Source organism: Polyodon spathula, chromosome 2, assembly GCF_017654505.1.
Source record: "Polyodon spathula isolate WHYD16114869_AA chromosome 2, ASM1765450v1, whole genome shotgun sequence".
Classification (NCBI taxonomy): Eukaryota; Metazoa; Chordata; class Actinopteri; order Acipenseriformes; family Polyodontidae; genus Polyodon; species Polyodon spathula.
This window is the reverse complement of record NC_054535.1, coordinates 99,752,519-99,780,439: the sequence shown is the minus strand read 5'-3', so window position 1 is coordinate 99,780,439 and position 27,921 is coordinate 99,752,519. Positions and strand designations below refer to the sequence as shown.

General features: G+C 38.8%; 1 protein-coding gene across 2 annotated transcripts; it reads left to right on the top strand.

Annotated features, from left to right (window-relative positions):
• Positions 1-26,245, top strand: LOC121305176 (secretory carrier-associated membrane protein 1-like). 2 transcript variants are annotated; one of them, XM_041236723.1, is made up of 9 exons: positions 3-212; positions 13,747-13,824; positions 16,328-16,435; positions 17,043-17,154; positions 19,237-19,365; positions 20,449-20,608; positions 21,033-21,134; positions 21,446-21,563; positions 22,327-26,245. In XM_041236723.1, the coding sequence occupies exons 1-9, from the start codon at positions 156-158 to the stop codon at positions 22,477-22,479; spliced, it is 1,017 nt and encodes a 338-aa protein (XP_041092657.1). In that variant the 5' UTR covers positions 3-155; the 3' UTR covers positions 22,480-26,245. The 2 variants fall into 2 exon arrangements, with proteins under 2 accessions (XP_041092663.1, XP_041092657.1); XM_041236729.1 differs by lacking the exon at positions 13,747-13,824 and having other exon boundaries at positions 1-212.
• Positions 26,246-27,921: the final 1,676 nt, after the last annotated feature.

Here is a 27,921-nt window from a genome sequence, read left to right as displayed (position 1 = left end):
TCCGCTTCTGCCATTTTGCAGCCTATCTGTGTATGTGTGCGGGAGCTTTATCGCTGTCGCTGCAGCAGGGAAGGGGGGGATAACCTGCAGTTTATAAAAATACTGAAAACACAACAGCAAAACAAACAGCGACTCTACTACAGCATCGGCACAGGATGTCAGATTTCGACAGCAACCCGTTTGCAGATCCAGACATGAGTAACCCATTTCAGGTAAAACGGCAGTGGGGGAATTCGTTACTTCAATTGTATTTATTATTGTGTCTCATCATCGCAGCTTGCACTGCCTCTGAATGTATAGCCAGTGCGCAATATCCTAAATCATATATGGCGATGGCAGGTGGCTTCAGGAGCACAGTGGAGACTGAGCTGTAGTCCTGTCGTTTGTTATTGGACGCGCGGTATGGTTGTGTTGGTTGAGACAGTGGAACTACAGTCAGCAGGACACGGGCCCTGAGTGTATGCTATGTAATGTATCCTGTCAAAGCTTTGCAGTGTTGATCAAACTGACACAGGATAATGCCATGAGTTGCTTTCCTGTCAGTGCACATCCGTATACATTTCATTACAAAAAACAAAACAAAAAGTATTTTGCCCTTAGCTTTGTGGGGTTTTTTTGTTTTGTTTTTTAAAGCGAGATATATTGTTTGAAAAGTACTATAGTTTTATATTTGGTTTTCTTTTAAAAAAAATTCCAAAGTTTAGCTATCGCTAAAATAAAACTAAATTACAACACATGAACAAGATCTGCCTTAACTGAACAAACTGCCTTTCCGAAAAAAAAAAAAAAAAAAAAAAAAAAAAATCGCTGAAAATATTATTGGATTATTGGAGGCGTGTATAATTTGAATATATACATTTAAATGCACTACAGTGCTAGCTACTGTGGGTGTTTGACAGGCGCTGGTCTCAGCCATTCTGCAGAAGAAAAGCACACAAACAGCAACATCTTTTGTTTATATCATTTAGGCCTTTGCTTGACTCCAAAATGCAAAGGTTGTTTATCCTAATTTCATATATTAAATATGTGTGCTTCTGCATGTATGTGTTTGACTCAGAAATAGTAGAATGTTCTGCCTCTGTACTAATGGGATATTTTTTATTCTAGCTTGACGTTTTGGGTTTTGTTTTAGACGGTTGTGAAACGCCATCCGGTTTGTTTAACTGTCAGCTTTGGCCTTGTTGTGCATTCTTGGAGGAAGGAATTAGAAAGTCTAAATGAGAAACTGCATTATTGGTTGCAGTGGCCATATTTTCTTGTAAAGCATTACTCCAAAAGGTGGTGAGTGTGCATCTGTAAGTTTTTTTTTTTTTTTTTTTTGGAAAGATCCAAATTATAGGTTATGCTTTGAACATTCATTTTTTAAAATCTTCCCAAACCGTTTCCAAACTATTAAGAAACAAAAAAATACATAATATCAACTCTTACTCATGGGACTGTGAATGTGTGACCAATAAAGCACAATAATTACTGTTTAACATTTAGCTAGACAATGGAAAGAAGAAACATGTATGTGTCATTTAAGTGCGAGTAGTCATGCTTTTTAGGGAAACTGTTTTGGCTTGACAGTTTAATTTCATTCGTTGTATCTAAAAGACAGTTGATGTGAGTTTATATTAGTAAAGTCAGCAAGCTACTCTTGGAGACAGCAGCATACAGGTGCTAAGAGGTCACATTTCAAAACTGTTACCATGAACGGTTATGCCACAGTTGGGGGGGGATTTTATGTTGAAATAGCATCAGCTTTGGTGACAAATTGCGGCCCTATATATATATATATATATATATATATATATATATATATATATATATATATATATATATATATATAGACACACACACACACACACACACACACACACACACACACACAGACAGACATGCTCTAATTTGTTGGTACCCTTACAGCTCATTGAAATAATGCTTCATTCCTCCTGAAAAGAGATTCATTATTGCTTATTCTACAAAGATATTCTAAAATGGCCTGGACATATTTGTTGGTACCCCTTAGAAAAGATAATAAACAATTGGATTATAGTGATATTTCAAACTAATTAGTTTCTTTAATTAGTATCACACAGGTCTCCAATCTTGTAATCAGTCATTCAGCCTATTTAAATGGAGAAAAGTATGCCCTGTGCTGTTTGGTATCATTGTGTGCACCACACTGAACATAGACCAGAGAAAGCAAAGGAGAGAGTTGTCTGAGGAGATCAGAAAGAAAATAATAGACAAGCATGGTAAAGGTAAAGGCTACAAGACCATCTCCAAGCAGCTTGATGTTCCTGTGACAACAGTTGCAAATATTATTAAGAAGTTTAAGGTCCATGGAATTGTAGGCAACCTCCCTGGGCGCGGCCACAAGAGGAAAATCGACCCCAGATTGAACAGAAGAATAATGCAAATGGTAGAAAAAGTATCAAGGATAACAGCCAAAGAGATACAAGCTGAACTCCGGTGAAGGTACGTCAGTTTCTGATCGCACAATCCATTGCTTTTTGAGCGAAAGTGGGCTCCATGGAAGAAGACCCAGGAGGAAAGAAAAACATAAAAAAAGGCAGTCTGGAATTTGCTAAAATGCATATTGACAAGCCACAATCCTTCTGGGAGAATGTCCTTTGGACAGATGAGTCAAAACTGGAGCTTTTTGGCAAGTCACATCAGCTCTATGTTCACAGACTAAAAAATAAAGCTTTCAAAGAAAAGAACACCAGACACGGAGACACGGAGGAGGCTCGGTTATGTTTTGGGGCAGCTTTGCTGCGCCTGGCACAGGGTGCCTTGAATCTGTGCAGGACACAATGAAATCTCAAGACTATCAAGACATTCTGGAACGAAACGTACTGCCCAGTGTCAGAAAGCTCTGTCTCAGTCGCAGGTCATGGGTCTTCCAACAGGATAGTGACCCAAAACACACAGCTAAAAGCACCCAAGAATGGATAAGAACAAACCATTGGACTATTTTGAAGTGGCCTTCTATGAGTCCTGATCTCAATCCTATCAAACATCTATGGAAAGAGCTGAAACGTGCAGTCTGGAGAAGGCACCCATCAAACCTGAGACAGCTGGAGCAGTTTGCTCAGGAAGAGTGGGCCAAACTACCTGTTAACAGGTGCAGAAGTCTTACTGAGAGCTACAAAAAATGTTTGATTCAGTGATTGCCTCTAAAGGATGTGCAACAAAATATTAGGTTAGCGGTCCCATCATTTTTGTTCATGCCATTTTCATTTGTTTTATTATTTACAATATTATGTTGAATAAAAAATCAAAAGTAAAGTCTGATTTCTATTAAATATGGAATAAACAATGGTGGTTGCCAATTACTTTTGTCAGTTTCAAGTTATTTCAGAGAAAATTGTGCATTCTTCGTTTTTTGTGGAGGGGTACCAACAAATTTGAGCACGTCTATATATGTGTGTGTGTGTGTGTGTGTATAATATATATATATATATATATATATATATATATATATGTATATATATATATATATATATAATATATATATATATATATATATATATATAATTTTTTTTTTTTTTTTTTTTTTTCATGTTACACAAAAAAAACTAAAAAAAAGTTTATATACAAAGAAAGTAGAGTAGCACCACTGAAAGAGCTTGAAACAGGCATTATGATGTATCAGGTGACGCTTAATTGTGACCCCCTTCCAGAAATTTGTCAAAGGTCATAATGGGCTAAATTTTGGCTTGAGTCTTAAGAATATGCAGGTTGTAACAAACAATGTCCGCAGTAGTTCAGGAGATGTATGTACTGTTAAGTGTTTTTTGCTCTGAACCCAAAGCTGAATTACAAGGTAAACTGGTTTTTGTTTACTAAGTAACTCAAATAAAAAACCTACAGAGGTTAACTGATTTCAGCTTAATTTCTCCCCCAGTGACTACAGAATTAAACACATCACCCAGATTGATTTACTTGGTAAATTTGGTTGGGTCCTTCCACACCGGGATGAGAACCACAGTACAGTTTGTAGGGAGGCTTCAGTGGGAGATATTGAGAAGCGCATCTGGTTCATGTGTGGGATTTTGCAATGTCATAACAGCCAGTTAGAATGTTTTAACTCAGTTTCAAAAGATCACCCAGTGTGTGCCTCAAGATGTTGACCCTGTTACTAGAGAATAACATTGTATGTATGCAGTTAACGTGCTTGTCCTGCAGCAGTTAAAAATCTTACAAACTGAAAGGCTTCATTACCATGAACTTAAATTGTAAAACACTGTACAGTATGTACTGTATTGAACTGTGTTCTGTTTATAGGGAGTGACCAGGAGTAAGTGGTAATCAATCATTTAGTTACCACCTGGCCACATTCCACACTTTCCAATCAACCATCATTCACTCAATTAGTCACAACACATTTTCCATCATAGACACGCTCTCCCTGCTCTCGCACATTACCTACCCTCACAGTTCATGCAATGGTGAGGAGCCTGCTTAATGATGGGACTGTAGGCATAGTCAGTCTTGGTAAAAGTGATTTAGGGTCAGGGTCAGGATTGGTTTTGACAGCAGTAGATTGTTGTTCTTGAACAACACAACTGTCACCTGCTGATCAAATGTTGCCCAGAATCACACAGATTGAGTGGCTTGAATTGTAATCTACAACAGTACCTGTGTGGTTTGACACAAGATTTCATTGCTGTGCAAACATTTCTAGTAACTGAGTGGGTGGCGTGTGAGTGTTTTTACATTTTTTAAAGTGTATGCACCTTTGCAGTACATTTAACCTGGCGTTCCTCCCAACTGCGTGATACACAAGAAATGTGTGTATGGTCTTGAAGATAGTACATTAAATGTAGACTTTGTTTATCCCAAAGCAGATATTCTCTTTAGATGGGGCGATGCCTTGTTTTAATCCTTCATCCCTGACAGCAGCAGACAGGATATCCTCCTATCTTCATGTGGATTTGTTTGCTTATTTCTCAGTGCTGTCCTCCTTGCCACCTCTGCCTTCTACTTCTGGCAGGAACTACAGTATAGTATGGGAATGATTTTAGACCATTGGTTCCACTTGACTTTCAACACCGGCTGCAGTCGCATTAGTTTACGTCACAAATACAGGCACTGGACTGAATTGAGGGGTTATTGAGGAGAGGTTTGAGCTGCAGGGAAACTCTCTTGGTTCTTTGCCTGACTAGCTAAGGAATGCAAGGATTGAGATTTGAATCCTCATGTCCATGGTAATTTGTTTTTCAAATTCAGTTTACCCAGAGACTCTTGTAACCCTGAGTGGTGATTTTAATTATGTATGAATGTGCTTATCACTTTCTATCCTAGAGGTGGGTTGATTATTCTTGTGCCTAATTTCCAAGCCCTGTTGAGACTCTTTAGGCTTAATTGTTGTCTTCTTTTAAAGTAATCTGAGGTTGTCTAGACATTTTGTCACCTAGTCTAATTAATTCAACAACTAATGATGCAGATAGTGTTTATCTGCTTCAATTACTAATATTCTAATGTTTTATTCCTTTTATATGCCTATGCATTTTCCTTCATGCAGTATACTGTAAATCAGCTTGCGACACGTTGCCAAAGTTTGGAAGGTCTGTTAGAAAGTGTGTTCCATATCATTGATGCATGCACTGCAGTAAATAGATCTTTTGTGCTTTCTAGCAATTTCTAAAAGGATTGCCTTTGTCTCTGGTGAAACGCCTGCAATGCTGCTTCTAATTTTCTGTGTGCTTTATATGAATTCTGTATCTGCAACTACTACTGTACTGTTGCCACAGTTATTACTGTCCATGGAGTTCATTGTTTTGCAAATGAAACATAATGTTAATTGAGTAATAATGTTGGGAGTGTGTATGTATATGGTGAGGATTGTGAGTGCCTCTTTTTCACAGACTACGCACACAGTATTTGGTGTACTACTAATTCTGAGGCTCCTTCTGCAAATTCAAACCTTTTGACTTGTAGCCTAGTTGTGACCGTCTCGCTTGTCAGTTTTGCCACCTGAATGTATGTTTTGCAGTACTTAGTTACCTTTTGAATATATAAGAATAGCAAGCTGTATGTCTAATATTTATGTATTATTAGAATCACAATACTTGAATGTAGATTTTTTAAGACCTTAACCCTTAAATACAAGGGACACGTGTCCAACAAATAATATGATGCTAACTTTCTTATTTTTGTAATGAGGTGCAAAAATTGTTAGTTTCCTCATTATACTTGAGTCAATCTCAAATGTGTTGTAAGAAGAAATCACTGGAACAACCGCTCAATTCCTTGTGTACCTTAAGGGGTTAATACATCTGAACAATTCATTTTAAAATGAGCAACTTTGGAAACCCTCATCCCATTCATTAAGGGGACAGTTCAGATTCAGTATAGACTCCTCCTGTCACGACATGAGTGGGAGTGCAGGGTGACCGTGGACAGTCAGGACTCTGCTGACTCAATCTGATGGGTCTGCAGCATTGTTCTGGGGAGCTATAGTATGTGATCTTTACTAAATGAGTCGTCACTCCTGAGAAATCTATCCAGTATTATATGGAAGCATATAATGAAGTTGTGCACTAATATTAATAAGAACATAAGTTGTTTATTTAGTGTGGTACCCCAGTGTAACGTGTGCTGTTCACCGCCACACAAACATGCACGTGATAACCCTTACGTATTATTGTACCGCACTTGTCATAATGCCCTGCTAATGACTTCCTGCCATTGTCAGGGTTTGCTTGCTTATTTCTTGTGTTTTTATTTTTATTTTATGCTAATGTAAGCACTTCACATGAATTAACATTTGTCAATGAATTTTAATAAAATAAAGCAAGAAAAACAACAGAAAAAACACATTGAATAGTCAAACAAGACAAAGAATAAAATAAACATCATTATACCATAAAAACACTCCATTATAAAAATGTGTTTTTAATCTAGTTTTAAAATCAGTGACAGACACTTGGTGCTTCCCTTACAGAGCTAGGCACATCATTCCAGAGTATTGGGGCCCTAGAACTGAATGCTGTACCACCTGTGTGTTTGTTCTGTGATCTGAGTGGTGACTAGGAATACATGGAATTAAAAGATAATTTAAATATGATGGTATACAGCCATTTAATACCTTGTAAGTTAGAAGCAACACCTTAGCACGGGTATACGGGTTGCCTAGTGTAAAAGGATCAAGCAGACTGAAGTGTTGCCGTGGCGCGTACATTTTCAAAAGAAATACTACATGAGAATTTTTTATTCATGAAAAGCATCTGGGGAAAAAAAAAAAAAAAAAAAAAAAAAAAACTTTAGTGATACAGTACAGGAAGCGCAGCTGTGGTGCATCCCAGCTTGGTCATAGAAATAGAGAAGAGCCCTTTCCTTGTGATTACTGAACAGCATAATTCTTCCCAGGATAGACAGATAGCTAGAGTGACTGTAAAGGAGAGAACCCTAAAGTCTCCTTAAGTTAGTTTTGTAACATCATCTTCAGTTCATTACAGTTATATAAATTTCAACTGACATAAACAGCTTTGCTGGCATACTTTGTTACAAAAGTCCACACAAACATTACCGTGCCTTCACTGCAATTGCCCTAGATACAAACAACCCTAGCTGACATAAAGGTAGAAAGTGTTCTCCAGGGTACAACCCCCTGCCCACCTTGCACCCACACACACAAACAGGAGCTGGGGAGTGTGTCTTGCTTGGTGTGCATACAGTGGTACTCCAGTATAAGATGTTTTGTTTACAGTATACCAGGGTTGGGTTAATTCATTTTTTTAAATTCCATTTCCAATTCTTTGAAAGCAAATGTAATTGACTAAGAGTGACTTTAATTTGAAATAATTTGTTGTCAGCGTGAGTGTTGGATAGGCATATACTTTAGAGAAACTGGACAGTTTAAAAATGAGCTAGGTGAAGATAATTTGTGTTCAATATTAGTGAAGCGACCAGATGGCAGGACAGCTTTAGTGCACCATACAATGTATGACAGCTTGAAATGTGAGTGCACTCTGTTCTCTGTTTTAGGGAAGTGACACCTTGGCTAAACATTCTTTTCCCTCAGTTAAAACTTAAAAATAGGCAACAGGCTCACTCCTTCCTTCTGCTCTCTTCCTCCCTTTCAACTACAGTTTTATTGCCTTGTGAGTTGAACACATGAGGGTGTTTTGAAGTTAAGTTCGCTTGTGGTTGATAGGAGGCTTGTCAAACTTACATCAGTACGTGATTGTCTTTTCTGATCGGTTAAGAAAAAAAGGGTTGATGTCATAAGGGAAGCCTATGTTAATTCAAACATTGTATTGTCTTTTGAATTCTTAATAACTTGTGCTTGAGGGGAAAGGATTCCCAGAGCCTCTACTATATTAAACACATATATCTGTTGAACTGTGCAACTAAGACTTGGACTACAATTAATTTTACTCACAAATGCTTGAAAAAGAAAGGAATCACCTACTTTTATTCCACAAAATGTTGGTAATTGGAATTGATTGAATGGGAATTGATTCTAAAAAAATAACTGGAAATGGAATTAGAAAAACAGGAATTGACCCCTACCCTGCAATGTACTGTATACTCACCTGAGCAACAGGTATACTTGAGAATAAAACCTGGGTATACTGTGCTCATCACCCATTACTGAACTGCATCACCTGGGGTCAGTTGTTTTCAGTAGCTGAAATAATAAAGAATATCTTTTATGTGAATCATGACTCTTATACAGTAAGCAATTAACTGTGTACTTTCTTCCAGCCCTGTTTGTTAACAGAATAATAATAAACTAATGAAAGGTTAACTATTTAAATAGTAATGGTAGGCTAATGTCAAAGTCGACCAAATGGTGAACAAAAGGTAAACCAGTTTTAATTAAATAACAAGTGCACTGGTATTGTGCTGTGCCAGGTACTCCGCAGTGGGTTTTATAGGCTGAACAAATGATCCCAGCAGACACGCTTTACTAGCTACTGCAGCTATCTTGCTTAATTGCATTCCAACAAACAGAGGAACATGCAATATATTGTATCATAATTTACATGAAAGGGCTATATAATTGTGTAGCCTGTAATGCTGCAAAAAACAAATAGGAAGCCATATGCCTGATTACAAAATTCTCATCAAATCGATCATATTCTGAGAAATATTTGATCATATTTCTAAGCAGCTGTGCAGAGCCAGTGACTTAAACTTAAAATATATTTTTTGTGGTCCTGTGTGATGTGGCTGATGCTTCAGAAGGAATGAAAGTAAATGGTAAAAGCCTACAGTAACTATTCCTAGCTTTCCCACTGGGGGGAGTGGCACATTTCAGGTGCTTTTAAAAAGCTGTATGAAAAGCTTTGATTCGAGCAATTGAGTAACTAACTAAGATTGGTGTTTATGGTGGAGTGACCCGTATCCTTGTTTACATACCATCAGCCATGCCATTCTCTTTGCATGGTGCCGCACGGGGAGGCTCGCTTTTCCAGTTTGTTCATGTAACCGATTTAAAGTCTGCCTAGTTGTGAATTGTAAGCTACAATATATCCTGTAAGCTATATAGTAGCTGATGGATTATGAATATTCATCAATATGCTTCCAGTTTACGTTCCTGCCTCTCACTGAGGCAGATATTTATTTATTTATTTATTTTCTATTTCTAATAACATTGTAGCCAAGCCACTAAACAGTGTGCTGAATTGTGTTAAAATGTACAGTACATTGTGAGCCATATTTTTATGTCTTCATTTGGCACAGAAAGTGTACAAGTCATGCAAACTAGTTTCAATCCATGCAGTTAGTCAGGCATATATTTTCTTCCCTTTGATGCCATTGAAAAGGCTATTAGGCTGTGTGCAGTGCAGTCATTGGCGTCAGCCCAATGAGCATGTTCCAGATCACAGCCTTATCCACAGAATGAAGAAGAGGTGGGTGGAGCATGTCAGAGCTGCAGCAGGGAGGCATCCACAGTGATGTTTCATTTTATAAAGGATAGGTGGGGGGGGGGGGGGGGGTTCTCTGGTTGATCAGTGGCTGATATAAATAGTGCTGCTGGTTACATTATTAACATAGGGTCTTTGTGTGCCAAGGTTCTGAAAAGCAAACATCTAGCAGTGGATATGTATGTGTGTGTGTGTGTGTGTGTGTGTATATGTATATATATATATGTATATACATAATGTGTGTGTATATGTATGTATGTATGTATGTGTGTGTGTGTGTGTGTGTGTGTGTGTGTGTGTATATATATATATATATATATATATATATATATATATATATATATATATATATATATATATATTATATGTGTGTGTGTGTGTGTATGTGTATATATATATATATATATATATATATATATATATATATATATAAAAAATGTAAGATGTATGTATATACATAAACACACAGTACCAGTGAAAAGTTTGAGTACACCTGCTTGAAACCAGGTTTTTCATGAATATCTATGCTTTTAACTGTATAAACTTGTCTATAAACACTTAATATTTCATTATATGATACATGTACTTATATAAGCTGCTAATCATAAGTGAATTGCATTCAGAAATTTAATTTTTAAATGAAAATGTAAATCTTGTCAATTTCAGTGAAATGGTCACCCAAACCAAGGGGAGTTTAGTCAGTTAAAAATCTGAAATGTATATAAAACGGTGTTAGAACACTGGCCTAAGTATAAAAGTGTCTTTGTTAGATGTTCTCCGAGTTAACTAGCATGTTACCTAACTAACCTTTTGTCACCAGTTATTGTTAACAGGTGAGGGTCCATGATTACTATAAATATAGGTAGCATAGGGACAAGTTTGTCATTCCTGAATGCAAGGGAGCAGAAAATGGCAAAATGCGCTCAGTTAAGCAAAGAAAAAAGACAGTCTGTAATAACTTTAAGAAATGAAGGTCAATCTTTAAGACAAATCGCAAGAACTGTGCAAGTGTCTGTAACTGCTGTGGCCAAGACCATCAAACAATTTGAAGAATCTGGCACTCATGAGGACCGAACAAAGTCAGGCAGGCCAAGGGTGACCTCAGAATCAGAGAACAAGTTCATTTGAGTCACAATTCTGCGAAACCGACGATTAACTGCCCCTGAAATACAAGCTCAGCTAAATGCTACTAGAAGTACAGATGTTTCAACATCAACTGTTCAGAGGAGCAAGAATTGCTGCAAAGAAACCATTGTTAAGAGTGCAGAATAAGAGGAAGAGACTTGCCTTCGCTAAAAAACTCAGAAACTGGACGTTTGAGGGGTGGAAGTTGGTCTTATGGACCGAGTCAAAATTTGAAATATTTGGGTCCAGCTGCCGAGTATTTGTAAGACGCAGAGAGAGTGAGCGCATGAGTTCAGCATGTGTGGTTCCCACTGTCAAGCATGGAGGAGGCAGTGTCATGGGCTGGGGTTGCTTTGCTGGTGACAGTGTTGGTGATCTTTACCAAGTCCATGGCAAGCTCAACCAGCATGGCTATCATAGCATATTTCAGAGGCATGCCATTCCATCAGGATTACAGCTAGTTGGTCAGTCCTTCATTCTTCAGCAAGATAATGACCCGAAGCACACCTCAAAGTTGTGCATGAACTATCTGGCGAAGAAGGAATGTGAAGGACAACTCAATCTAATGACCTGGCCTGTCCAGTCTCCAGACCTCAGTCCCATAGAACTTGTATGGGATGAACTGGACAGAAGAGTCAAAGCAAAGCTACCCACAAGTACCCTTCATCTCTGGGAATTGCTGCAGAAGAGCTGGGAAGACATGTCGGGTGATTTCCTGCTGAAACTTGTTAACCGAATGCCTCGTGTTTGTGAGGCTGTTATTAAGGCAAAGGGTGGCTATTTTGAGGAATCCAAGATTTAGAGACAATTTTCAATTTTCTTGAACATTGTTTTGATACTCCTTATGTTTTGCTTTGTATATTGTAACATGTGTTTTCATTTTCAAGTATTTACAGAAACATATACGATGTAAAACATTGTCAATTATGAAAAAAAAAAAACTAGTTTCCAGCAAGTGTACTCAAACTTTTGACTGGTACTGTGTGCGGTGTGTGCGTGCGTGTACAGGCCTACACCCCCTTGAACTTTTTCACATTTTGTTGAGTCAGTGCCCCAGAGTTTCATGCATTTAAACAAGGATTTTTTTCCACTACTCTACACAGTATACTCCACACTGTTAAGGGGAAAAAAGTTTTTATAGAGAAAAAATTACATATTAAAAATACAAAACTGAAAGATCATAATTGGATAAGTCTCCACCCATCTGAGTTATTACATGGTGGAAGCACCTTTGGCAACAATTACAGCTGTGAGTCTGTTGAGATAGATCTCTACCAACTTTGCACACCTAGATTTGGCAGTATTTGACCATTTTTCTTTACAAAACTGTTCAAGCTCTGTCAAGTTCCTTGGGGAGCATCGATGGACAGCAATCCAAGTCATGCCACAAATTTTTGACTGGATTTAGGTTGGGGCTCTGACTGGGCCACTCAAGGACATTTACCTTTTTGTTCCTTAGTCACTCCAGTGTAGCTTTGGCTGTGTGCTTTGGGTCGCTGTCATGCTGAAAGACGAACTTCTGTTTCAGCTTTCTTGCAGAGGGCAGCAGATTTTCCTCAAGGACTTCTCGTACTTTGCTCCATTCATTTTTTTCCTTCTATCCTGACAAGTGCCCCAGTCCCTGCCGATGAGAAACATCCCCATAACATGATGCTGCCACCACTGTGCTTCACAGTAAGGATGGTGTTCTTTGGGTGATGCGCTGTGTTGGGTTTGCGCCAAACATAACGCTTTTCATTTAAGGCAAAAAGTTCAATTTTAGTTTTGTCAAACCACAAAACTTTTTGCCACTTGGTTACAGAATCTCCTGAGTTGTTTTGCATACTTCAAACGGGATTCAAGGTGAGCTTTATTGAGTAATGGCATCCTTCTTGCCACCCTACCATATAGGCCAGATTTGTGGAATGCTTGGGATATTGTTGTCACATGCACACTTTGACCAGTCTTGGCCATAAAAGCCTGTAGCGCTTGCAAAGTTGCCATTGGCCTCTTGGTAACCTCGCTGATCAGTCTCCTTCTTGCTCGGTCAGCCAGTTTGGAGGGACGCCCTGATCTAAGCAGGGTCTTGGTGCTGCCATACACCTTCCACTTCTTAATCGTCTTGACCATGCTCCAGGATATATTCAAGGCCTTTGATATTTTTTTATACCCATCCCCTTACTTGTGCCTTTCAACAACTTTGTCCCGTAGTTCTTTTGAAAGCACCTTGGTGCTTATGGTTGAGTCTTTGTTTGAAATGCACCACCCAGCAGAGGGAACCTACAGGAACTGCTGAATTTATCCTGAAATCATGTGAATCACTACAATTTAACACAGCTGGAGGCCACTTAACTTGGTGTGTGATTTTGAAGGAGATTGGTTACACCTGAGCTAATTTAGGATTGCTATTACAGGGGGGGTGGTTACACCTGAGCTAATTTAGGATTGCTGTTACAAGGGGTGTGGACACTTATTCAACCAGCTATATCAGTTTTTACTTTTAATTAATTTTCTAGAATATTTTTTCACTTGGAAGTTGTGGGGTATAATGTGTAGATAAATGAATAAAAAACTGTAATGCATTTTAATTCCAGGGTATAAGGCAACAAAAAGTAAAAATTTTGAAAGGGGGTGTAGACTTTCTGTAAGCACTGTATAACTACAAAATTATACTGCAAACATCTACTGGAAGCCATAATAGTTAGATTTTGTAATGTCACATTTTTCAATTTTTGTGAAATAATTCCAATTAATCTTTTTTTTCTTCCTTAAGGATCCCTCAGTAACACAGGTAACACGCAGTGCTCCTCCTGGGCTGGAAGAATATAACCCTTTCACAGATGGAAGAACAGTGAGTAGGAGTAGTGCCATTGATTTTACTTCAGCAGTTTGTACTTCAGTGTATTTTCAGCATTCTTTCATTTACATCAACTGTCCAATAGGATATTGGACTCATGGATCAACTATCTTTAAAGCGCTTTGTACCAAAACACTAAATTGTACCGAATATACACTTTCTTAACTAATGCATTCTTCATTGTCAGTCAGCACTTTGTGGTGACTTTTTAAAAAATGTTTAAATTTCCCAGGGCTGTGACTCCAGGAAGATATGTTTAAGAGTACTAGGTACAGCACACTATGTAACCATTAAACTATCCCCTGCAACACTCTGCCTCTAGTGGATGTAAGAAGCATCACAGTTGTTATTTGGTATTTCTTGCAGATGTATTTCCTCCGGTATGTCCAGTAGGGGGCAGAGTGTTGGTTACACCATGCTGTACTGAATGTATGTTTGAAAGCTCCATTGATGCCACTGGGGTTCTTTAAACTTCTGAGCTTTAAAAAGTCGACACCATGTAATGATTACAACAGAAAATCATATTAAAAATGATTCTAAAAAACAATAATACAGCAGTTAAAACTCTAACTATTGGTAAACAGTCAGAGAGAAGATTTAGTAGAAGCAATGTTGTTTTCTCTCAGTGATGTACTGTACACTCTGGTTTTTAAATTGAAAACCACAACATATAGGTCAGGGCTGAATAATAACATGAACCAGAGGGGGATATTTATCAAAGCCAATCAACTGATGGCTTAGGTATCCGTAATGTGCCTTTCCCGAGTAAACCCCCAGTCTGAACTGTGATACCTGTGGTCCTTTCCTCAACATACCCAGTATGTGCTGCAAAGTACTGTACAGTATATGCTATTATCAGCAGTAGAAAGTTCATATTAGATTCATAGGCAAGGGAGTGCTGTGGCATGCTAAGAATACCCCTCTACCACAACAGCCTGGAAACAGATTATGATATAGGAAAAGCATTCAGCCGTGCTGTGAACATCTTGATAAAGTTTGTGGCTTGGCTATATTTCAGTCCCCTGGGTGAATGGGGACAATTTCTTATATACATACAGTATATACATTCCATTGCACTTTGTTAATGTTGGGTTAACATAATGCCTACAAAAAAACCACAAACCACTTCAATGACAATCGAAGAGACATTACAGCGTATCTAGTGCACAGGTAACAGGAAACCAAGGAGCTAGCTTGCTGCCATACTATTGTGGCCATGCAGTCCTTATTCTCTTATTCAAGCCCTATTGTGTTTCCTTCCTTGGCATCCTTCAGCTTTTCCATGTAGACATGAAGTTGAAAGGTGAAGCTATTTATTTTAGTTTGACAGTTTGGCTGTCACAGTATTGTAATTATCTACCTTGTATATACAGCGTGTGGAATTGGTACTGTCTGAACATCCTGTACTGCAGTATGTAGACACAATTTAAATTGAGATTCAGCACTTTGTTCAAGCATCGACTCCCATTTACACAAGCAGATCTACGTTGTTGGCGTTGAGATTAATTCATAGTTTACAATGATTACTTGCTGTCAGGATGAAAAAGAGTTTGAGCTGAACAAAGACACTCAATACTGTTCCAGGGCAGCGCTACAGTAAATTATGCATGTACATGGTGTCGGTTAGAGGAGCGAGCAAGGGCAGATGTACTGTGCTAGTAACCTGATTTGTTCAACTGACACAAGACAAGTTTATGTATATAATGCACTAAATTGCTGTAAACCGGATTTGGGGATTTTAGTATCTGGATGAATAATTGAGATTGCACATATCAGTGCATCTTTTGTAAAGTAGTGTTTAATATGCAACTGTGTGGAACCAACTGCTAGTTAAGTGGTGTATGAATTATGGCTTGTCCACCAGCAGCTTGTGGAATGTAAGCTCATTCAGCAGAAGCACCCAGTTACACTGTCAGTCCATGAGCAGCTTGTGGAATATAAACTCATTCAGCAGAAGCACGCAGTTCCACTGTCAGTCCATGAGCAGCTTGTGGAATATAAACTCATTCAGCAGAAGCACGCAGTTCCACTGTCAGCCCCTGAACAGCTTGTGGAATATAAACTCATTCAGCAGAAGCACCCACTTCCACTGTCAGTCCAAGTGCAGTTTGGCCTCTCTCTCCCTATAGTGTAATTAAAGTTTAAAATATTTTTCCACATTACAGTTGATTTGCTTCACTGCCAAAACTGTAAAACAAAAGTGTTGCATTTTGTCTTTACTCCGTTGATCTTTTCTTTTTTTAATGTAGGCCTGTTTGTTTTCGCAAACCATTTTGGTTCTCCAAGGGTGCCTATCACTTGACTTGCTGTACAAATTGACTGCAATATTTCCTGCAAAATTAATAGAGTAGAGTTTATTCAATGTATTGTAAGCACTGACAGTTGCATCAAGAGGATCTATTGTGGTCACTAGCTGACACTTCTGAAATAGCAGTAGGTACCATGCACATCTTAATGGTAATGTTTGAAGATGTTCTTGCTCTTGTTTTTCTCATAGGCGGCCCCAGTCCCCCCGGCTGTCTCAAAAGTGCCTCCAGCCACAAACACACAGCCGGCCATCATGAAGCCCACAGAAGAGCCTCCAGCCTACACACAGCATGCACAGGTACTGAGAGCGCTCGCCATTCTCCTGGCTAGAGGAGGGGCTGCATTCCCAAGGATGCAACATTGACCATCTTTAATAGCCTACACACAGCATGCACAGGTACTGAGAGCGCTCGCCATTCTCCTGGCTAGAGGAGGGGCTGCATTCCCAAGGATGCAACATTGACCATCTTTAAGCTATGGACATTCATCTATAACTTCAAACAGGCATTCATAAGCCCTGTATTTCTCTTTTGGTATCACTGAAACCAAAAGGCAACTTTCCCTTAGGATAGAGTGTAAAAAGCTTATTGAAGTGTAAGAAGAAATTTCTCATTAGATAAAGTATTTCAATACAGCTGTGTATTGAAGTAAAAGTGAGCAAAGGGTTTAGCGTGATTTGGTGAATGATTTAGTCCCATCATGAGACTTTACATTTCTACTTTTCAGTTGGACAGAAAGTCCACATCCTTTGGTGGTCACTGTAACATGTTTGTTTTTACTGGCGATGTTATATGCAGTGTATACAAGTGGTACATGTAAACCTACATTGCAAATTATGTAAAAGCTTCTCCTTTTTGGCTGTGTTTGTTGCTTTTGTTAATGAAGACCCTGCTCCGTGTTTCTAGGGTCAAGCTCTGGCTCAGGCTGAGCTCCTGAGGCGCCAGGAGGAGCTGGAAAAGAAGGCAGCGGAGCTGGACCGGCGGGAGCGAGAGATGCAGAGCCTCAACCAGCAGGGTGGTGAGTCCTGCTTCTGTCCACCGGCACTGCACACATGTGGGGCCTGATTTTCCATTAGGAGCAAATTGCTCATGTAATAGATTTACTATGGAGTAGGCAGTGTGCCTCAAATGGAAAATATAGGCCACAGTGTTCACATAATAATACAAATAATAATAATAAATTATTATTGTTATTATTTAGTCATTTAGCAGATACTTTTATCCAAAGCGACTAGGGAGGGTCTTACCCAAAGTACTGCAGTTCAGTGACTTGTTCAGGTTCACACACAGTGAGTCAGTGGCCGAGCTGGGATTGAACCAGGAACCCACTGGACTACCAAGCCACCTAGTTGGCTGTCTATGCCTTTATCCATGTTGCCTCAAGCTGAGGTTTATACCCAGATGATTACACCCAGGGCAGAGGTAGAGGAGGGTGATTCTTCGGCCTTACAGAACTGTGGACACCACCACCTGTTTTCTCTCCAGCAGGAACTGTAGCCTAGTTTTGTGATAGAAGCTTAGGTGTAATATACTAGTGTATGGCACTGTGACGAGACCTTTCTCCGCAAGGGCAGGAATTCAGACCGAGTTTATCCTCACGTCTTTATTTGGAATCCTTCTTGGGTCTCATGTCAGGTGATGTAAGGTATTTTGATTTGGGCCATTAGGAGCTGAAGCCTGGTTTGATCTTGAACAGGACAAGTAACACAGCAGTGCTTTTTCTTTTAATATCCGTCGACTTTGCTTTTTAAAGGCATTAAAAATGAAATGTCAATATCAGTTTTTTTTTTACTCCTACCAGACTGGATTTCTCTAGGGATCATGTGCTGCAAGCAGCAACAAGCCAGAACTCCTTCAGAATCCCAAGACACCTTCACACCAATTTCAAGCATTGGAAAATCAACAATCATACCCAGAATGTTATTCGTCCCTTTCTCTCCCTTTGTCTAAAACCAACAACATTGACAAAGTAATATCAAACATTGTGATTAGGGAATAGTGTTTGTTACCTTTGTGAATCAAGGCAAATCTATATTGTTTTTTTACTATATAGTCTATTTATTTTTCTAATTTAAAGAGTCACCTCCATTTACCTGAGATTAGAAGACATTTATTTTAGTTTTTTTCTTGAGATTCCCTTACCCTTATATTATTCCGCTGAGAGAGAGAAAAACATTTTTGTTCACAACAAAAAAAACATTAGTTATATCCAGTAGTATGTCACCCTTTGGCGATGCAAAGGGTTGATTTGGCTCTGGAGACCCACAGTTACATGAACAGAGAGTATTGGTTGTTTGGAACAATGACTTTGTGTATGAAGATAACTTTGATTTTTAATGCTGTTAAATGAATTAAAAGAAAATATGCATACATATTTAGAGCCACATTTGATTTTGTTTATGATATAAGATTCTGAAATGTGTGGCATTTCAACAGCAAAAATATCTAATTAAAAGGAAAAACATGTTTGCTTTAATGAGACTGCAGATGAGAACATACTGCCTCAAAAAAGTAATTTAGCTACTCTGTAAAGTTCAAATGCCCATGTGTTTAGCTTTAGGGGGTTTTGAAAACGGGACGAAGATGGGATGAAAAAAGAATCAGAATGCAGGTAGAAAAAAATGATGAAAGGTTTATTTTTGTGCCAAATTTAAATGGAGGCAAATCCAGTGCCAAGCTTTTGTTTAATGCATTTGAACTTTTGTTTATGCCACAGTAACCACTCATCTTCTGAAGCCATTTTGCCTTGTCATTCGGTTCTTTCCTGATACAGAAGGGTTGAAGCCCCGTTTCTGATCAGGTCTCTCAAGATACTCTTGTACAGAAGGGTTGAAACCCAGTTTCTGATCAGGTCTCACAAGAGACACTCGTACAGAAGGGTTGAAGCCCCCTTTCTGATAATGTCTCTCAAGATACTCTTGTACAGAAGGGTTGAAGCCCCGTTTCTGATCAAGTCTCACAGGAGACACTCGTACAGAAGGGTTGAAGCCCCCTTTCTGATCAGGTTTAGTACAGTAGTCAGGAGTTCTACAATAACCAGAAAGGCCTGTACAGTGCAGGAATGCCATTCTTACTGTTTTGCTTTTCTTTTTTCTTTCAGGTAGGAAAAACAACTGGCCACCACTTCCAGAGAAGCTCCCTGTGGGCCCGTGCTTTTACCACGACATAGCGATAGATATACCTGTAGAGTTTCAGAAGACAGTGAAGATCATGTACTATCTATGGATGTGTGAGTATGAAAGCTTTTGAAAACAAGCCCTTTCTTTTGAACCGTTGCCATTTTTCCTTTTACAAACCTGGCTCAACATGACACAGTTCATTTGCATGAAGGTAAAAACTGGCATCAGGTAAAGTTGAGCTGAGAAATTTACTAAATTTATTTTTATATGTACTATATAATTTATTTTGTTGTTTTTAAGTAGAGGCGGCAAGTTGTTTGTGTGTGTAGCTAAAATGATTTTTGTCACATCTTAAAAGTCCTTCTGGGCCCCTATACTGGCGTATCAAATAACAACCTAATGCTTACAGTAGCTGTTAGTCACACTGCAGTCACATGATTGTGCTATGCCTTTGGTTCATCATTACACAATGCCAGAACTTCCTGAGTATTGCAGCTATTACAGCTCCTCTTGGCTCAATATAACCCTGTGAACTTTCTGCTCACATCCACACACTCGTTATTGGATGCGTTGGTCTGTGACTCTTGTGTTAGCTGATCTCAGGAGGGGATTGCACACTCATCCTAGGAGAGCCCAGAATATTGCGCTTAGCTGTTATAAACATGAGAATAAACCAATGAAGGCTTCTTCCAACTTAAGTTTCACTGAGCTGTAAACAGGAATGTTTCAGACTTGTGGGAACCTCAGAAGCTAATTCTGCGCCTCAGGGATCTGAATGCTAAGGTGCTGTCACAAGCGTTAAGAGTTTGCATCAGACTATAGGATTACTGTATTAGAACAGTGTGGTGAGTCAATTCAGTAGCATTATGTGCCGCACTTAATAACTGGCCTAATTTTGTTGTTTCATCAAAAGATTTGAAGCATATTTCCACTCAGTGAAACAATGCACTTCAAAGGAGGTGGATGAGAGTGTTTTAAATATAGCATATGTGTGCTTGGTAAATAAGGCTCCAGACAGTAGCTTGTTAAATGTAAACCACTGTACAAAAGGAGAAGAAACAAACAGCTGCTTGAATTGGTATTCCAGATTCCACTTTTAGATGGAGAGAAAACAAAAAAAGTGGAATCATTTTTTTATTCACTGTTGCCCTGTTTTGTTATAATATTTCTATTCTGTTTTTGTTTCTCTACAGTCCACACGGGGACACTGTTTGTGAATGTTTTCGGGTGTCTGGCCTGGTTTTGTGTCGATTCTGGAAGAGGAGTTGACTTCGGATTGGCGATACTCTGGTTCATGCTCTTTACCCCATGCTCGTTCGTCTGCTGGTACAGACCCCTGTATGGGGCATTCAGGTTAGAGACAAAGCTCTTTAATCTTAAAGGACAGGGTTACAGTGGTGGCCAGAAATATTGCATCATTTTAATTCACACATATTATTACTTAATAATAGTTGTTAATAAGGTTTTGTAGTGTTTGATCTTTGATTACAGCGTGTGTTTCTATGTAGTTTTGAAAACCCATTTTCCAATTTGGTTTGTTCTAATTACTATCCAGGCCAATATTCTACCAAGCAAATAATTAGTGTACCATCAGTTCATTTATAATCCCTGACTCCCAGGCACCCAAACACAGCCAAGCTTCAAAACAGCTGGCTTATTACCGTCGTCTCTCTGGCTGGCTGGAGGCACAATCCCTGAATCTAAGAGCTCTTGTTAATGTTTCTCAAAGTTAGATGAAAACTCATTCTCTCCCTGGATCTGTTCTGTTTCCTTGCAGGAGTGACAGCTCTTTCAAGTTCTTTGTCTTCTTCTTTGTATATATCTGTCAGTTCGGTGTACATGTGCTACAGACTATTGGCATAACAGGATGGGGCAACTGGTAAGTGATCCTTTGCTTGGATTTTAATAAAAAAAATCAGACTGGTAAAATAGGGATTTTAAACCAAAGACTGCTTCACATGGTGGGCGATTTTACCTGTTGACTAGTGAACTAAGGTATACTTCAATATAGAGACAATTATGTTGGCATATTACAATCAGAATAATCCAGAGGGTTTGTCTAGTGGCTGTTCCTGTAGCTCTGTGTCTAGTTTGTTGAAGTAATGCAGTTGTTTAGTACTTGTATATGCATTTCAGTATTAGCAGCATAAGTAGTTGCTCATCTTGTTTATGTTTTTGCTTTTTCAACAGTGGCTGGATTTCTGCGCTCACAGGTCTTAACACCAGTGTTCCAGTTGGTATAATCATGCTCCTGATAGCAGCCCTGTTCACAGCCTCTGCGGTTATTTCATTAATCATGTTTAAAAAGGTAGGAACCACAGGGAGCTGCTGTTTCATCTCTATTCGTAAATATCGTTGTACTGCTCTTCTCTTTTTACTGCTGAGATATCTATTGCACTGATTTATGAGTTCTGATTAGGACAGTAGGACAGCAATACACCATTCAAAACAAGTCTAGGATTTATTGAGAATGACTTTGCTAGAAGTTTGTTGTGATCCCACTGGATGACTGTTCGCACTTTATTTTCAGAAATGAGGGACCTGTCTAGTAGTGAGCTGCTCCCCACATTGTTCTGTTTTAAATAAACAGCAGGATTTCTAGAGTAATCTAGATAATTATTTCAGGTCTGATAAATATTAGGCACTCAAACAGTCTTTACTTCAGTGCTTAGCAGCCATTTGGTCACTTAGTTTGTAAAGTAACTGGCAGACTACTACCAGAAAGGACTGACAGGGAACTAAAACCAGTGTGAGACAGATTTAGCTGAAGAAGATACAGTTCAAGGCGTGGCACTATTATATGAAAATAAAATAAAAACAGTGCATGTTTGTACTGTAAGAGCAATATCCGACCAAGTTTGTTTCCCTGTATTTTGTCACTTACTCCCCATAATTTCTTTGTACAAGCTTGTATGGGGATTTTAACAATACTTTCTTTTCCTATTACATTTTTTTTTTTTTTTTTTTGTTCAATTCATTTTTCTGCTGGGGCCTATCTTCTTCTAATAAGATACATGCTTGGCCTATTGTATGACGGTGCTGAAATAAAATGAGCCCCTCCATTTTCACAGGTGCACGGACTTTACCGAACCACAGGAGCCAGCTTTGAGAAAGCGCAGCAGGAGTTTGCTACTGGAGTCATGGCAAACAAAACTGTACAGACTGCAGCAGCAAACGCCGCCTCTGGAGTAGCGAACACTGCTTTCAAGGGACAGCAGATCTGAGCACACTGAATGCATTGCCCCACTAACCCCAGCCACCAGCCTGGTCCTCTCTGTAACAAGACTTCACTCCCATTTATTTAGTGCACTCCGGTAACTGACTGAACCCCTCTGCCTCACACAGCATGCATGTGAACAACCTCCCTTTCGCCCTGTCTAACTGATGAACTGACATATTCTTAATTTTTTGGGGGGGGTGGGTGGTGGGGTGTTCCTCTACACTTTGGTCTCGCAGGGGAAGAGCAAGAACAGTTTACACAATATTGCTGAAACCAGTAGCCACCCTGTGATCCCTGACCTTTCTGAATGCATCACTGTAGGAACATATAGCTTCCATCAAGCTGCACAGTTACCCTCTGAATGTCCAGGGCCAGCCTCTGTGGGCTTCCCTCGTGATGGTTCCTGCTCTTCTAGTCCACAAGAGAGTGCTGTTCCACACAATGGAACAGGCTGAAAATGCTACATTAATACAACCTCCATTGAGTGATAGGATTCTTCTGCTCTTTCTTCTCTTATCACGTGCAATACATGCAGTCTTTATATGCAGATATATAAATATAATTTGTATGTGTGTGTATATATATGTGTGTGTATGTGTGTGTGTTAAAACTTACCCCAATATTTTCGGAAAGGCTTAATACTTGTTTGATCTTACTCAGTACAAATGCTTCTCAATATAATATATATATATATATATATATATATATATATATATATATATATATATATATAATGTACCACACTTTTCATCTTTTTAACCCTACTATCCTTCAGTCAGCTTAGGCAGTAGTGTAACCCAGTTACACCTGTACAATGTTATTGCTTGCAACTTTTTAAAAACTTCCATTTTACTTTAAAGCTGCAAAAAAACAAACATTGACCAATTACAGCAGCTTTAACAGGGATGTGTTGTTTGGAGGATTATATTGTGCCTAATAAATAAATAAATAAATGCACCTTCAAGAAAGGAAAGAAATCATGCAATTAAAAGTTGTCTCTGCCTACAGGTTATCCACGTTGGCACATTGCATGTATCTGATGAGAAGAGTCAACAATGCCGTGCCAGTGAAAGCAGTGTTGTGTGTGCATCTTTATGCAGTCATTGCTGTCAGGTTAGCAAGTTATTTAATAGAACTGAGTTGACAGACAAGCCCTCTGGCTTTTCTAATTACCATTCAGTTTGAAGTTTAAAGGTTTTTCTTTATCTGAAGCTGTTGTTTTGCACACAGGTGGAATGATGGGGGAGGGGAGAGAGAGATTACTGACACACCATCTTGCTAAGGAGTGTGATAAAACTCCCATTGCATAGCAGTTTGGGCCGTACCAGGTTTTTATTGTATTATGCAAATGATAGTGTTCTAAGTAATAGGAAGAATAGGTTCATGTAACTAAAATGTGTTGCCTGTGCACATTTATTAGGCACAATAAGCAGATTTGTGACGTGTTGCTTCTTGGTTGAAGACCTGTTTTGTTTTTAAAGCACATTCATTTTGACATAACGTTGCCACTGCATACAGCAGAAGGGTGTATCTGAAAGGTAACAATTGCATTCTAATAGCTTGTGTCCTCGTGGCTTGGTCTGGATTTGTATATGTACAGTACATGAAAATAAAAGCTGACCTGTAGCGAATGATGCTGGATTTGAAAAGTAGACTCCTGTCTTTATCTCCTTGCTATGTTCTCTTACATTTCATTCTAGTACCTGAATGTACATCAGGCTAGAGAGGCGAGGCGGTCACTTCGGTGAGGTTCCCTTCCACGTGTTTGTGCTGCTCTGTTTGCTTGCTTGTTTGTTTGTTTGCTGGTGATCTCTGTTGTGTTCAGGCAGCATGCATCTGTGTGTTGGTTGCCTCTTTTACCTTCCTTTTAAAAGTGCATCGCAACATTATTCCTTCATGTGAAAAAAAATAAATAAATAAGAATGACTTCAAGCAACAACAACAAAAAAGTCATCCTGGAATCAAGTTAACCCTTAGCACACTTGTGTTTAAAAATAACACACAAATGCTAAAGTGCATTTTGAAAAATATTCCAGCCTTTTCACAGTGAAAGCTCCCTAAAGAGGTACTTTAACCAATAGTACTCAGGAGATATATTTCAGATGCATGAGCAGATACCTAATCTACTTCAGGGGGCTTTGTGTTTTTATTTGGGGTACATGTGAAATTGACCCTTGAAGAACAAGCCTAATGTACAAAAGGAAATATTACAGTTGATCTAATTGGCTTCTGTGCTATTCAGGTTTGTATCTTACAATATCCTTTGTTCTACCAGTTACAGTAGCTTTGCAATGGTATGGAATCCAAGGCCTGGTTTATTTAGCTAGTTCTGTATTTCATCCCCTCCCCAGTGGCAGATTGGCGATATACCGAGATATGGTGGAAACATTTCCAGTACTTTATTAGGAAGAAACCTGGCTATGTGGGAGTATTTACACATGTTTTAATCTTTTACAGATTATTATTTTTTATTTTTTTCTGTAATAAATTCAACTAAACCCAATGTTTCTACTCTGGCCCCTGATTTTAGCACTAAACCATGGGCTACCTTGCATTACCGTAAGAGAGGCAAAAAAGAAACCAGCCCGGTATTCTTTAAATATTTAGTAATGCACAGTCTAAATCCAGTCCATTTATAATTTATTTGGCCATATTCTGAAGTGAGTGCAAAGACAAACTATGAGAGTAATAGGATCACTGTAACAGGATACTATCATTGTAACAGTATAAAATGAGCCAGGTAATCACTTGAGAGCAGGGCCAGTTACTTTACTGCTCCAAGGAGTTCTTGCTGCTTTCATATTGTTATTTTACCCCTCTCTCAAAATGTACTTATTATCTTTTTCATTCAATTTAAATATGGTGTTTTTCTTGAGTAAATATACATGGTATGTGACTTCTGTCCTCCAGGTTTTTTAAATCATGTCTTTGGTTTTTGCAATTCTAGTTCAGTATTCTGTTTATTTGGATAGTTCTGTTATATTGAACTTGTGTTCCACTAATCAAAGGGAGATCAATGTGGTCAGAAATTAACCATTGTGAAGTGTGTACTGTCACACGTATATCTTGATATTTAAAGTGTGATTTATCAGAATAACTGATTAATACACATGTTTTGTTTTAAGCACAAACAGTGCAGCTAGGCTGAGGTAGCAGTTTTACCCATCCTTGCAACGGGCTTCACCAACGCATGTTCATTATAAAAGGCTGCAAAATGTTTCAAGAATGTGGAGTGATTTTGTTTTATTTCATGAAACTGACAGTGATTTCTAGTGGGTCATGATACCATTTCTTCACTTGCTCTCAGTAGATTTGTTTGTGTTTTTTTTTCCACTGCAAGAGATTTTCTGTTTTTTTTTTTTTAATGTTATGAATGGCAACAGATTGTTTCTGCTCTAGCAGTATTTCTAAGTTTTATTGAAGTAATTTGGTTTAAATCAAGTGATGGTACAGTTTTGAGAATCGACATGTTGACGCAATGTTAATTCTTTCTCTGTGTGTGCTGTGCATATAAACCTTTAATAAGAAAGACATGAGTAATACTAATGAAAACAAAAATGGATAGAGGTCAGTATGTGATAAAGGATTCCAATGTATTTGAAGATTTTAAGGGATATTTGTATATTTTGTAAAAATGACTAATGGTTTGTCATTGTTCTGAGTATTGTACAAATGCATTCTTTCTCTATCCCTCTGTCGCATGTGAAGTAGTTTGAGTTTTGTATATTTATTGTATTAACGCAGTCTCAAATAAAAATTAAAACCGCAAACTACTGCATGCTTCCTTCTTATTTAACAGTGAGTTCACGGTTTTCATGGAGTCGTCCGTCTGCTATGTTTTCAGGGATCCTTGCCGAGTCGTCCTGTGGATTATCTGAACTACAACATTTCCCCAAACCCCTATCTGCACACCTTTCTCAATGAGCACTGTGCTGTTCCGCGTCCTCTCGTTCATTCAGGTCTCAGCAAGAATGGTTAGTAAAACATTCTCAGGGCAGGTTGAATGAGAACACAGGACTTGAGCTCAAATATATGTACACTATTGTACTGTACACTTCGTTTCTGATTGTGCATGTATCAAATTAATTACAAGTCTATGCTTTACTGTTCATTACAGTTACCTGCACTTTACTTGAATGCTGGTACTAATCTTATGAGCCTTGGGTTGATCTACATCAAAAGCCTTGTCATGCTGAATAGCACTTTTTTTTTTTTTTTTTTGTCTGAAATGCAGCGGCACCTCCAATAATCCTGTAGTGCTTGATAATTATGTCGATTTACAACATTAGTGTGGAACAGGCAACAGTGCAAAATAGTAGCATTTTGGAACAACACGTTTTGTTTAGGTATCGCATAAAATTAACTGTATTTGCTGCTAACCCTGGCTGAAGCTGAAACAGTGGCAGTGTGGGTGAACGGGCAGCTGCTGTTCTCCTGTGACTCCAGCAGGTGTTGCAGGAAGACTGATAGAACATGGGGGAAAATGGTTCAGCTCTTCTTTATTTTCTCCACTCTGGACTGAAAAAATGGGCAGCCATCTCTTGCCTTTCTGAAAGCATTAAATTATACATTTTCATTTAGCCACCCTGGGAATCTCTCTTGGGGCTCGTCTGTGTTAAGATCATGCTGCAGTGCAAAATGTGCACCTGATGATGTAACAGAAACGGAAAGAAATAAAGTGCACTTAAGAGTTATTAAATACACCTCACTGAGTTGTTTTCAACATTTTTACTATGATTTGAATTTGTACTGGAACAAAAGCAGAGCTTAGGTATTACACACACACACACACACACACACACAACTGTCTTTCATAGAATGGCCCAGCTAAGGTGCAACATCCTTTAGCAGTACCTTGGTGTTAGCAGTGGGGTCGGGAGTGAATCACAGGGAGCTCTGATAACTTTCCCTTTGCTCCACATTGTCATTTACTCATTAGCACCAGACAGTTCTGTTTTGTTTTTGTTGTGTGTTTTGAATCGCTGTCTAAATAAACAAAGTTGTATTCCTACAATGAGCTGTTTTCCCGGGTTAATCTGCTGGTCTTGGAGTGGACTTGGAATAAAGGGGAGCCCTGAAGAACATAGAAAGCTGCCTTTGGTTAGCACTATAATGCGTGGACTCTGTCGAGTAAGCCACTGTGCTTCATGTATCTGTAGCATGTAGGAAGACGTGGTGGTGACGGGCTTTGATACGTAACCCTGCAGGGTTTTCATCAGCTTGTCCTGTAATTGAAGGCTGTACTCTTCAGCAGCCATTGATTGGGGCTGAGTGCCCCTCCACAAGGTAATAAGTGCTGGGACCCTTGTACGTGTATAGCTCCTGATTGCTAGTCTATGTAGTAAGTGGTGGAGGCATGCAGTACACACAAGTTTGTTGCACTTTTTCAATAATACTGCTCTACTACCTCTAATTTCTCAAGCTATTGCTGTGCATGCTGCAGAGC

Excerpts from the sequence above, each read along its gene's own strand:
- LOC121305176 (XM_041236723.1), top strand. The coding sequence starts at position 156 with ATGTCAGATTTCGACAGCAACCCGTTTGCAGATCCAGACATGAGTAAC. Across the intron at positions 13,825-16,327 it reads CTTTCACAGATGGAAGAACA|GCGGCCCCAGTCCCCCCGGC; the intron begins GTGAGTAGGAGT and ends TTTTTCTCATAG. Across the intron at positions 17,155-19,236 it reads GAGCCTCAACCAGCAGGGTG|GTAGGAAAAACAACTGGCCA; the intron begins GTGAGTCCTGCT and ends TTTTTCTTTCAG.